The 10,943-nt window shown below is 36.3% G+C and overlaps 1 protein-coding gene across 2 annotated transcripts in view; it reads left to right on the top strand.

The window, feature by feature from the left end:
* The first annotated feature begins 1,273 nt into the window (after positions 1-1,273).
* RALGPS2 (Ral GEF with PH domain and SH3 binding motif 2) overlaps positions 1,274-10,943 on the top strand; it is a 75,311-nt gene continuing 65,641 nt past the window's right edge. For both annotated transcript variants that reach the window (XM_005880259.2, XM_005880258.2), the window contains exons 1-3: positions 1,274-1,418; positions 5,890-5,994; positions 6,833-6,883. In XM_005880259.2, coding sequence (XP_005880321.1) covers positions 1,362-1,418; positions 5,890-5,994; positions 6,833-6,883 — 213 coding nt within the window. In that variant the 5' untranslated portion in view covers positions 1,274-1,361. The remainder of the gene's footprint in view (positions 1,419-5,889; positions 5,995-6,832; positions 6,884-10,943) is intronic.

Raw genomic sequence — 10,943 nt, 5'->3', positions numbered from 1 at the left:
AAAGTGAGCCTGGAGCAAGTTACTGTTGCAATGGGGGATGGAGGGAAAGCAAAGGTGAGAGATATAAGTAAAATCACAGTGTCTAGGAAAAATTAAAGGGAAGATATCCTAAAACTTCCAGGAAATCTCCACCAATGAAGCAAAGAAAAAAAATGCCTCTATTATTCTGTGAGCAACAAACCAAACTGGGTTGGGGGTCTCAGACAATTCACTCATATGATTGCAAAGACAGACAGAAACTCCCGGATTGGAGAGGGCTCCCCTGAGGGCTCCCAGATTGGAGAGGGTGCAGGTCGGGCAGAGGGAACCGCCCCCCCCCCCCCCCCCCCCAGTGCACGAATGTCGCGCACCGGGCCTCTAGTACATAATAATACTAGATGTAAACTGTAATTGAACAATAAAATTAAAAAATGAACGAAAGCCATCATAGAAATTTATAGTTGGAAAGGAAACTTAAGGTCCATTTACTCCTTTAATTTTCAGAGAGGAAGAAGTTCTGCCCTAGATAGTTGAAGCTATTTGTGGAAAGGGATTATTTACCTCAGTCAGGTAAATATTCTGACTTCCAGTGAAGTGGACAGAAATGCAGTGTTGTGGAGAGAATATTTGACCAGAATTTTAGATAGCTTGAATTTTATTCTTGGCTGCTCATTTACCATCCTCTGTCCTCAGAGGCTGTTTCTAATTAATATCTTCCTTAGTTAGTCTTACTGGTAGTTGTGAAGATAAGTGAGACAGTGGATTGAAGACATTCAATAAACTTTAAAACCCTATACAAATAAATACATATTGTGGTATTTTTATTACACATTCCATAATACTTTATTTATTTGTAATATCTTTGTAAACTAGATTATCAGCCATGGTAAACTTACTCATTGTTGATTTAAGGATGTCATTTAGAACTCTAAAAATTTATTGTTAGGCCATGTGTTACTCTGCCACATGTTTTTTTTAATACTTTATTTACTTAAAAGTAAAAAAAAATTTTTTTGAATTTTTCTCACAATAAGTGAAAAATTACACTTCTGCTTTGATGATGAAGAACCATAAAGTAACATGCATTGAACACTGTCCGTTTGGTGTTTCTGATCATGTGAAAATAGCATATAGGATTGTCCTCAAACTGGCTTCAGTGACTTAACTGAATAAGAAAGAATTAGGTAAAGTTGAAAAAATGTCTTTCTTGACATAGTGGTAGGCATTGATTTGGTTTCTTAAACTTTCAGTAATAATGAAACACACATTTAAAATTTTGTTTCTTTTTTTACAGGAATAATAATGTATTTGTGGCCTTGGACGTGAAGCAGTCAGTCAGTCTTCTGTGCTGTTAACATAGCATCAGGACTGATGTGGGAAGCATGGACCTACTGAACGGGCAGGCAGGCAGTGTTAATGTTGCTGCGACCGCTTCGGAGGTAAGGCATTAAAGAAGTTGCCTTGTAAAGTTTCTTACCTGGCATTCTAACTTTTCAAGTATTATCGTTGCTCACAGATTTAAATCAGAACTTGAAAAGGGGCTAAAAATTTTTTAGTTTAAAAACCAAACGTTTTAATTGTGCCATTTAGATGTTCACTGTGCATCTTAGAAACAGCTAATCCTTATCTACTTAAAATGCTTGACAGATAATGATTACTTAAAATCCTTTCTTGGGTTTAGTTTTATAGGACACCTAGAATTTCTTTTATGGGTGTTTTTATATGCCATGAACCTTGAGGGCAATAGTAAAGTGGAACAAATAAAGATTCTTTTATTTGGAATTGTACCTATAACTTTTGGTCACTATCTAGATCCCTTGATTTCAAGCCCATTGAAGGAGATTATAGAGCCATGAGACTGGATTAGGCAGGGCTACTCTGGTGATGTAGCTTAGAGTGTTAAGGATGGAGATGCAGATTAACTAGAGAGGTGCTCACCTCTCTAGTTAATATCTCAATTTATTTTTGCCTCACCCTTTTTTTCTCTTTTGTCTATAAATCTAGGGTACTTGCCTGCTTTCCTTAATTACTTTAGCATCCAGCTTCTGTGCTCTTTATTTTTCTCTTATTATATAGCTTGAGAATAATGGCCTCAAATTTGGCCTCAAATTTCTTTAATAACTTCATTTTGCCCCAAACCATTATTTGGGTCTTGCTATTATTGAAATTATTCTAAGCATGTAGTTTTTATTATTTGTCTTATAAAAATAATTTCCATATTTTTATCTCTAGCTCTGGCTTCCCTCATAAATTTTATTAAACACTTCTGAAGGACCAGACATTTTAATTGCAAAATGAACAGAATCAAGTTACTGCTGCACAACCTGTAAAGAAAATAGTCCATCCCCTCTCTCTGACTTCTGTTGATAGCATCTCCATCTCTATAGCCATCTAAGTTTGAATTTTTAGATTTCTCATTAACTTGCTTCCCCTTTGCCCATCACAATTAACTGCAAAACCGAAGTTAACTGTCTTCTGTAATGTAATCCTGGAAGTACCATCCTTTCATCTCTGCTTATTCTGTTGGTTAGAAACAGGTCATAGGTCCTGCTCCCACTCAAGTTGAGACGATTACACAAGGGTGTGACTACAAAGAGAGATCCTTGGCAGCTGCCTCACAGTCTGTCCCCCACACCTTACCTCCAGGGTCCAGTCCTTTCCTCCTTATTTCTGCTGGCACTGTCTTCGTTTGGTCATTTATTATTTCTTGTCTGAATTATTGCAACAGCTTTTTAGTTTGATCTTGTACTTCTACTAAGCGGGGTTTGGTCCATTTGACTGCAGTTTAGTTTTAGTATTCTTAAAATATAGCTGTTAAACTTTATTGTACCCCCAAACTATTTGTGGTTCCTCATTGCCTAATTAAATACAAATGACCCTCAGCCTTGCATTCAAGACTTTTCTCAAAATGGCCCTAAATTTGTTCTCTAATGGATTTAACTGCTGCTAATCCTCTATAAAATGAAATTTATAGTCTCATGAAAGAATATATATAAACCTTAGTTTTTCCTACTTCTGTTATACCTGCCTATGTCATTTTTTTTTACCTGGAATTTCTTTTCTCTTTCTGATGTGTCCCTCCTTCTCACTACACAAAAAATACATTTTGTCTGTCTTTCAAAACCTGTTTCAAATGCTATACTTTTAGGAAAGTCTTTTCCTGATCCCTTAAACAGATGGGAGCGTTTTTATTTTTGAAACTATCACTTAAAAAAAATACTTTTTAATAATTTTTTCACAAATTTATACATAGCTTTTCTTCCTCAGGGATTCTATGTTTATGTATGTTTGTATTATATGTGTGTTTATTTGGTATATTTATAACCATATTACTTTAATAAATTAAGTATATGTGTATATGTATAGTATATTCATAACTATCCTGACATTTGTCTAGTATTACATAAAGCAGTACACAGTTATTTGTTAAATAAAATAGATCATTTCACTTATATACAAAATTTTGTTGACTTTCCTAAAAGTGAATGAATTACATCAGGCTTCAGATATAAAAATAGTTTTCACCTTCTCTTAAAGTATAGATCTAGTAATATATTAAAATGCAGATTTCTCATAAATGTGATAAGCTTACAGAATGAACAAGATACTTCTCTGGGTGATTGACTTCTTTTTTCTCAGTAATTTTACTCTTTTTTAAAAAATTTATCTTGATTGTTGAAAGTATTACATACCTTTATTCTTAACCTGAGCTCTCAAAGCTTCCAGTATCAGTAGAGTTACAGTAAACTTTGTTTCAGACTTTTAGAAATGTGTACTTTGTTTAGAATTGTGTTGAATAAAGAGTTACTAACTGCTCTCTCAGAGTGCATTATGCTAAGTACTGCTTAGCTTCTTATCCTCGCTGTTGTATTTCCTAATATTGGAGAAGCAGATAGAAGCACATCCCTTGTAATTGTAAGGACAAAAGGAAAGTGATTACTCGTTTTCATGACCAGGGAAACTACCATTATGATTTGCTAGCTTGCCTTGAAGCACTTAAAAACTTGGAAAAAATTACCATTATGTTTAATTACCAGGTTAGTACTTGACTGATGTAATTAGTTATCTGGGCAGTTACTGGGTTAGTATACTGCTAAACTGAATTCTGTTTGAATGCTTAGCATTATGAATAAATTTCTATATTAGTCTTAGGACATAAAATAATGTTGTTGACATACTGTAAGCTTGTCATAGTTACAGAGATTAAACACATCAAATAAAACTATGTAGAATAGTCATTTATGGAATGAAAAAGTGGAACATTATCCAGGCACGGTGTTACAGTGCCAGAGGTGTAACCTACGCATAGTGTGACTGCCAGAGGAGAAAGGGGAGCAGGAGAAATATTTGAAGTAATTATGGTGGAGAGCTTTCCAGAATTAATGATGGATCCCTTCCTTTGTAACTGTCTTGATAATTAGCTGCTCCTGAAAGGGAGGGGAAAAGTAAAAATGAGGCAGAAAGACAAGTGCTCAAAATTGGTGTCTAACAGCTAAGAGGCTAACATTTTATACCTTGGTAATTGAAACTTTGGTGAAATTTTTTGTCATTAACTGTGCCTGATTTCCTGCTTCCATTTAGTAGAGCATAATCTAAATATTGTTACAGTGATGAAGCTCTGATTTCAGCCAAAAGATGCAGAGTACATTTTTTATCATGTGGTACAAAGGAAATGGAAACTGACCAGAAGTAAGATATTCAGAGCCAAAAGCCACTTTTTGGTCTACATGTAACAATAGCAAATTCAAATATAAAATAGTAATCTTAAAGTAGAAAACACTTAAATTTGTAATATACTAGGAAGAATAGTATCACATACAGACATTCACTTCACAAATAGTATTGGATTATTTAATAATAGAGTTCTGAACATTTTCTTGTGGATCATGTTATGAAAATAATCTTTCATTTTCTTCGTAAAAATAAGTTTAAAAATTATAAATAGGTATATCCTTCTCTCTAAACTTCCTTTTTAACCCATTTGAAAATCATTTAACTTATTAAAATCTTTTATTTCTATAGAAATGATAGGGTTGTCAGGGTGAGGAAACTGACAGACTACAAAATGACCTACTCAGGAACCTAAAAGCCTGAAGCTGAGATTAGGCTTCTAGCAACCGCGCTCTCAGCCACCAGCCCGCTTTGCGCGCGCACCTCCGCACCTGAGTTTTTTCCACACTGCGCCTCCTCTGAGCCTCGGTGTGCTGTTATTTTTCCTTCTAGTTGAAGAGTCTCTCCTCAGCCAGCCTTCCTGTGGTTCTGGGTGATGTCCGTTCCGTCTTTTAGTTGTATTTTTGAAGTGGTTGTTTGCGGCAGCAGTCTGCGGTGTTTACCTATGCCGCCATCTTGGTCTCTTGCCTGACCCTTTATCTGGTGCTTTTCCAGAGAAGCAACACGTTCTGCCCAACTTCCCTGCAGCATCTGTTAACCCACTCTACTCGGTTTCCTCAGTTTTTATTTTAAATTTTTTTTCTTTATTGATTAAGGTATTACATATGTGTCTTTATTCCCCTAGTGCCCCTCAACCCCCCCACTCATGCCCTCACCCCCCTGGTGTCTGTGTCCATTGATTAGGCTTATATGCATGCATACAAGTCCTTTGGTTGATCTCTCCCCCTTACTCCCACCCTCCCCTACCTTCCCTCTGAGGTTTGACAGTCTGATCGATGCTTCTCTGTCTCTGGATCTGTTTTTGTTCATCAGTTTATGTTCATTATATTCCACAAATGAGTGAGATCATGTGATATTTATATTACTCTGACTGGCTTATTTCGCTTAGTATAATGCTCTCCAGTTCCATCCATGCTGTTGCAAATGGTAAGGTTTCCTCAGTTGTTAATGCCAATCTCGTTTCTGTGACATTGACTATGAGATATATTAAAATGGCTGCGTTTTCTTTTACTTTAACAGAAAAGTAGCAGTTCTGAATCTTTAAGTGACAAGGGTTCTGAATTGAAGAAAAGCTTTGATGCCGTGGTATTTGATATTCTTAAGGTTACACCAGAAGAATATGCGGTAAGCCTCCCCCCCTCCTTGCTCCAGTTTTTGCACATAGTTTACATATTGGTGCTATTGAGTTAGAATTTATAGGATCAGCGGAGGTCCTGGTAAAAGTAAATAAACAAAGCTGGGGGTGGGAATTAAAAGGGAGAGTAGCCCAAGGATGGAGCAAGCAGAGGGATGAAATGGGGAAGGTAAGAAGAGCTGTAGATATTTTTAGAGCAGTTTCATAAACTTTTGTTTAGCTTGGTAAGTAATAATAAGTATTTTACCTTCATGGTAATTGCTTTCGTGGTCCCTACTTGTACCACCTCCCCAAGCCAACTGTACTTTATTGACAGGTTAGGGGTATTTTTACTTTTTGGAAATGAAAAAATTGAGAAATGAAAGTTGAAGGCATTATTGCAATATCATGAAAGTTACCCAGAAAAACTTTTATTTCTTAAATGACATAAATGTTTATTTATATTCTCTTTCTCCTTTAACTTATTAACAGAATATAATGATTTCCTGATATTGAACACTGCTCCATGAACCAGTAGATCTGATTTTTGGTTTCGATTTTGATTTCAAGTATAACTGTGTTCAAATTTTTCAAAATTATTTTTATTTTCTAACTTTACCTCATCTCACAAGAAAATATGAATAGGTATGAAATAATTAGAAATACATTTATTTAATGGTACTAGGACTAAATTTTCATTTTTTTAAGTCCTTATAAATTGGTATTTTTCTGGTAAAGACTTGGTTATTCAATATATTTTAGTATAGAATATCACTTTTATTTAGAATATATGTCATTATCATGGAATTCCAAAGAAGAAATTGTCTTTTTTTTTACTTTTTATTTCAGGGTCAAATAACACTAATGGATGTCCCAGTATTTAAAGCCATTCAACCAGATGTGAGTACTTTTAAAGAACTTTTCTTTTAAATATACAAAATAGGCAATTATAGAATCCCAAATTAAGAAGTTTTAGAATTGTCAGAGTATGCTTCCTAAATTGTAAACGTTTAAAGCTCTTGATGTTACTTGTCTGTATATTGTTCAGGCCTCAGAAACTCATGTGGCGTTCACAGCTATACATCACTCAGTCATAGGTAGTACTATAAGAGTTATTTTGGTCAATTTGGCTTCATCACTTTAGTGAAGGGGGAAAATAGACTTCAAGAGGTTGTATGATTTACCCAAGGCTTTGAAGCTTTTTAATGGGAGAATGAGAATAAGACACAGTTTCACAACTTACTCCAGTTGTCTTTTCCCTTATACCTTTATTTTAAAACTTTATAATATGACATTATTTATGGCATATTTGAGGGAAGAGAGAATCAGAAAAGGCACTTTTGTATTTTTAAAGAAGGAGACTAACATTATGCATCTACCCACTGTAAGGAAGCCACTTATGCTTACATAGGGCAACTACCAGTATTACTGGAGTGAGTTGTGAAACCCAGGGCAAAGGCCAGCGAGCTACGGTGAGTTTATAGTGGGCAGATAGCAGACGGTGAGCAGTCGAGGAAGGGCTAGATGGTATGCCACCTCGAAAACCATTACTCATAATCACCAAGATTACATGACATTTGGCAGCATAAACTGGACTTTGACATCTGGCAGAAAAATTTTTTTTAGTTTATCATGAAATCTTTAACATAAGACATAAAGAATAATAAGATGAACTCCTGTGTACCTACCCAACCCGTACTGTTGAAGCCGCGCTGCATTCTCCTACATTCACCTCCTCTCTTCCCTCCTCCCACCAAGGCCGCCACTATCCAGTGCGGATCTGTGTCATTCCTGTGCACTTAATATATTTTTTCTGCAAGCACATATATCCCTTAGCAATATGTGCTATTGCAGGTTTTACGTTCTTTATGTAGATGGAATCCTATTTTTTGTCGTCTTTAGCATGCTTCTTATGTTCAGTGTTGCTGAGGAGCATCCATGTTGATATCTGCACTCCGAGCACATTAGTTACTGAGTTGTAGAGCATAAGCATCTTCGAATTGTTTTCCAAAATGTTTGGTTAGATACTGGTTATTTTGTCGAAACCATTGCTATGGAACAATTAGACAAAATATTGTTTAAGCCATGATGTCAGCCAGTCTAATGAATTCATCTTACTTAGTAGCATAAAATGGTATCTACCTCATTATGTAGTTAGAATATTAGCTTCATTTAAAGTATGAAGGAATTCTTTTAAAAATGAAGGAATTCTTTTTGTTAAAATTTAGCAAAATACTATGAAAAGATAGTGGTTATCACTGAATCTAGTAAGTTTATCTTTGTTTTTGTCCACTATACCAAGTCTCAGTACTTACAAAAAACTTTAAAAGCTGTGTTTTTGTGTTTTGTGTGTGTACTTTATGAAACTGTAAAATCTTTAGTGAAGTTACACCAGAACTATTTAAATTAAAGCTTATTATTATGTTTGTATAATCATATGTACCTTTATTGCTGGTGATGATTTATTCACATTTTCTGAAACTAAAAGTGTACTAAATTTGAATTTTGAAGATGAGAGTCTGAATCCTGTGTGGCTTAGTGATTTTATTGGCAGGCTGGTGATTAAACCACACAGGTCTCAGTTACCTATACTAGAGACCATTTCCGTTTATTAAAATAGATCTCTCCTATTGCTAATTCAGTGCCCTACGTAGGGCCCTGTAATTCCCATCAGTTTGTGGAATTCCTGTCAGTATTCCCGGGGCTTTCATGTCAAGCAGAATTTAGCTCAATGTTCCGCCTAACCTTGTTGTTGACCTGTAGGAAGTTAGGGGCAACTACAGAAGTGCAGTCGCTTTCTAGTGAAGCTGCTTATCGATCACGTCTGATGTGCCATGTACTTCAGAATTGCTCAAGGGGAAAGAAAAGTTCCAAACCTTTAATTTCACTGTAGGAACTAGCTGCCTTATCTTTGAAATGTGAAAAGTTATTTTTTATTATATAGGGACTGTCTTTACTCATTGAAACTATACATAATCAAAATCATGTCTTTAAGAGCAGATCTGAATCAAACATAATGCTAATCTGGTTTCTCTCCAACCCTATATCACGCTTGAAATTAACTCAGATTGAAAGAAGACAAAAGGACAGATTTTTGTTGTTGTTAATCCTCACCTGAGGATATTTTTTCCATTAATTGTTCAGAGAGAGTGGAAGGGAGAGAAAGAGACAGAGGGAAAGAAACATCGGATGCGAGAGAGACACATCAATTGGTTGCCTCCCGTATGCACCCTGCAACTGAAGTTCGTGCCCTTGACCAGAGTCAAACATGCAACCCTTCAGTCTGAGGGCAGACACTCTAACCCCTGAAACCAGCTAGGGCAAAGGAACACATTTTGATACTTGGCTTCTTGGGGGGTTTTTTTGTTCCATGGTAGGGAAAAAATACGTTTACCAATAAAATAATTTAATATTAAAGGAAAGTTCACCGGTAATTTTCAAAAATGCTTAATAGGAATATAATTACACAGAAAAAGTGTTTGCTTTGGTATTACTTTTTAAGGTTCCCTGTCTGAGAGATTTGTACCATCTTCCCATTTTTCATTCCAATCAGAAACCTCCAAATCATTCTTTCTCCTTCTCCCTTTATCCTTTTTCCCCTGTTCTCCAATATTGCTAATTGATTTTACCTCCTAAAAAATTTTTTCCCTTCTACTTCCCTATCAAGTCTGAAGGACATTTATTAAGAGTACAATGTTTTTACAAGGCTGCAACTCATTATCTCTAGAAATATGAGCATCCCTCCGTGTCTGGATGTTGTTAGGCCCGAGACAGCTCAGTGGGTCATCTGTTTACCAGTGGATCCCTCTCCATCTGAGCACATGGCCTGCTGATCCCATAGCTCGTGCTACAGAAATCCTAAGAATCTTCACTTGCCCACTAGCCCCAGCAGCATGGCCAACTTTGGAAGCTTCTATAGATAGTCATCTCCCTTACATAAAACCTTCTTTACCCGATTCTCTTCTCCTCCCAATATGTAGCCATCTCTTAGTGATGGGGAGGACACTCAGTAATATTCTGTGGAAACAGGAGGGGTTTTTCTTCCTGCCCACAATTCAGAACACTTTCAGGTTTCTTCCCTAGTATGAGTTATTCAAGACTTAGTAAGGGCAGAAATTTAGCTTAATGGTTCTGGACATTCATTAATTTGTAGTATAAATGTTTGGGTATTTAGTCGAAGCTCACCTGTTGTTCAGCTTTCCCCACATTTCTTACAGGTGTAGATTTCCCCAGTGTGATTTCTGTTTTGATCATGCCGGCTTGTTTTCTTGCAGAAAGCTCTTACCCCTTTAGAGGGCTTCCCTCCTGTGTGAGTCCTTCCGTGCTGAGGAAGCAGTGACTGTATGCTGAAGGTTTTTCCATGTTTATTGCATTCATAGGGTTTGTTTTTTTGTCAATTATGACTTCTGATGCTCTCTAAAGCTTGTGTTTCTGCCGAAGGCATTGCCATGTGTACTAAAACAGAATGAGCATTATGTCATTCATCACAGGATGAGTGATGACAGGAACCTGCGTGCAGTTAGGTTTCCTCTTCAGGAGCATTTCTGTGGTGCTTTTGTAAGTCTTAAGGAAGGAGGGAAGAGTGCGTTCGTCATTACATTAGATAATGTCTGCCTCTCTGAGGTTCTCAAGTGTTCCTGAAGTGCCAGGCTCTGATTGAAAGTCCTCTGACTTGTATTCCATTCAAAGAAAAAGCCCACACTTTATTTGTTCTGGAGGTCAGTACAATAAGGCATATAGATTGTCAGCAAACAGACATTAAATACAAAGGATCGATAAGTCCCTCTTGTAAAACTGGGGTGCACTAGAGAGTGAGGAAGAATGCTGGTTAAAATGAGGGTAAGTACATAGTAGGAAATTCTGAATCTTAAACCATTTTTTAAAGACTTTCAATTGAGATATTCCTGACAGTATGTAGAAAGAGCTTTCCCTCTGCAGACTTTCTTGTGTATGCAAACAG

This window comes from Myotis brandtii, unplaced genomic scaffold, assembly GCF_000412655.1.
Source record: "Myotis brandtii unplaced genomic scaffold, ASM41265v1 scaffold630, whole genome shotgun sequence".
NCBI lineage: Eukaryota > Metazoa > Chordata > Mammalia > Chiroptera > Vespertilionidae > Myotis > Myotis brandtii.
Note: the sequence above shows the minus strand (reverse complement) of the source record. Positions and strands in the feature narration are given on the sequence as shown.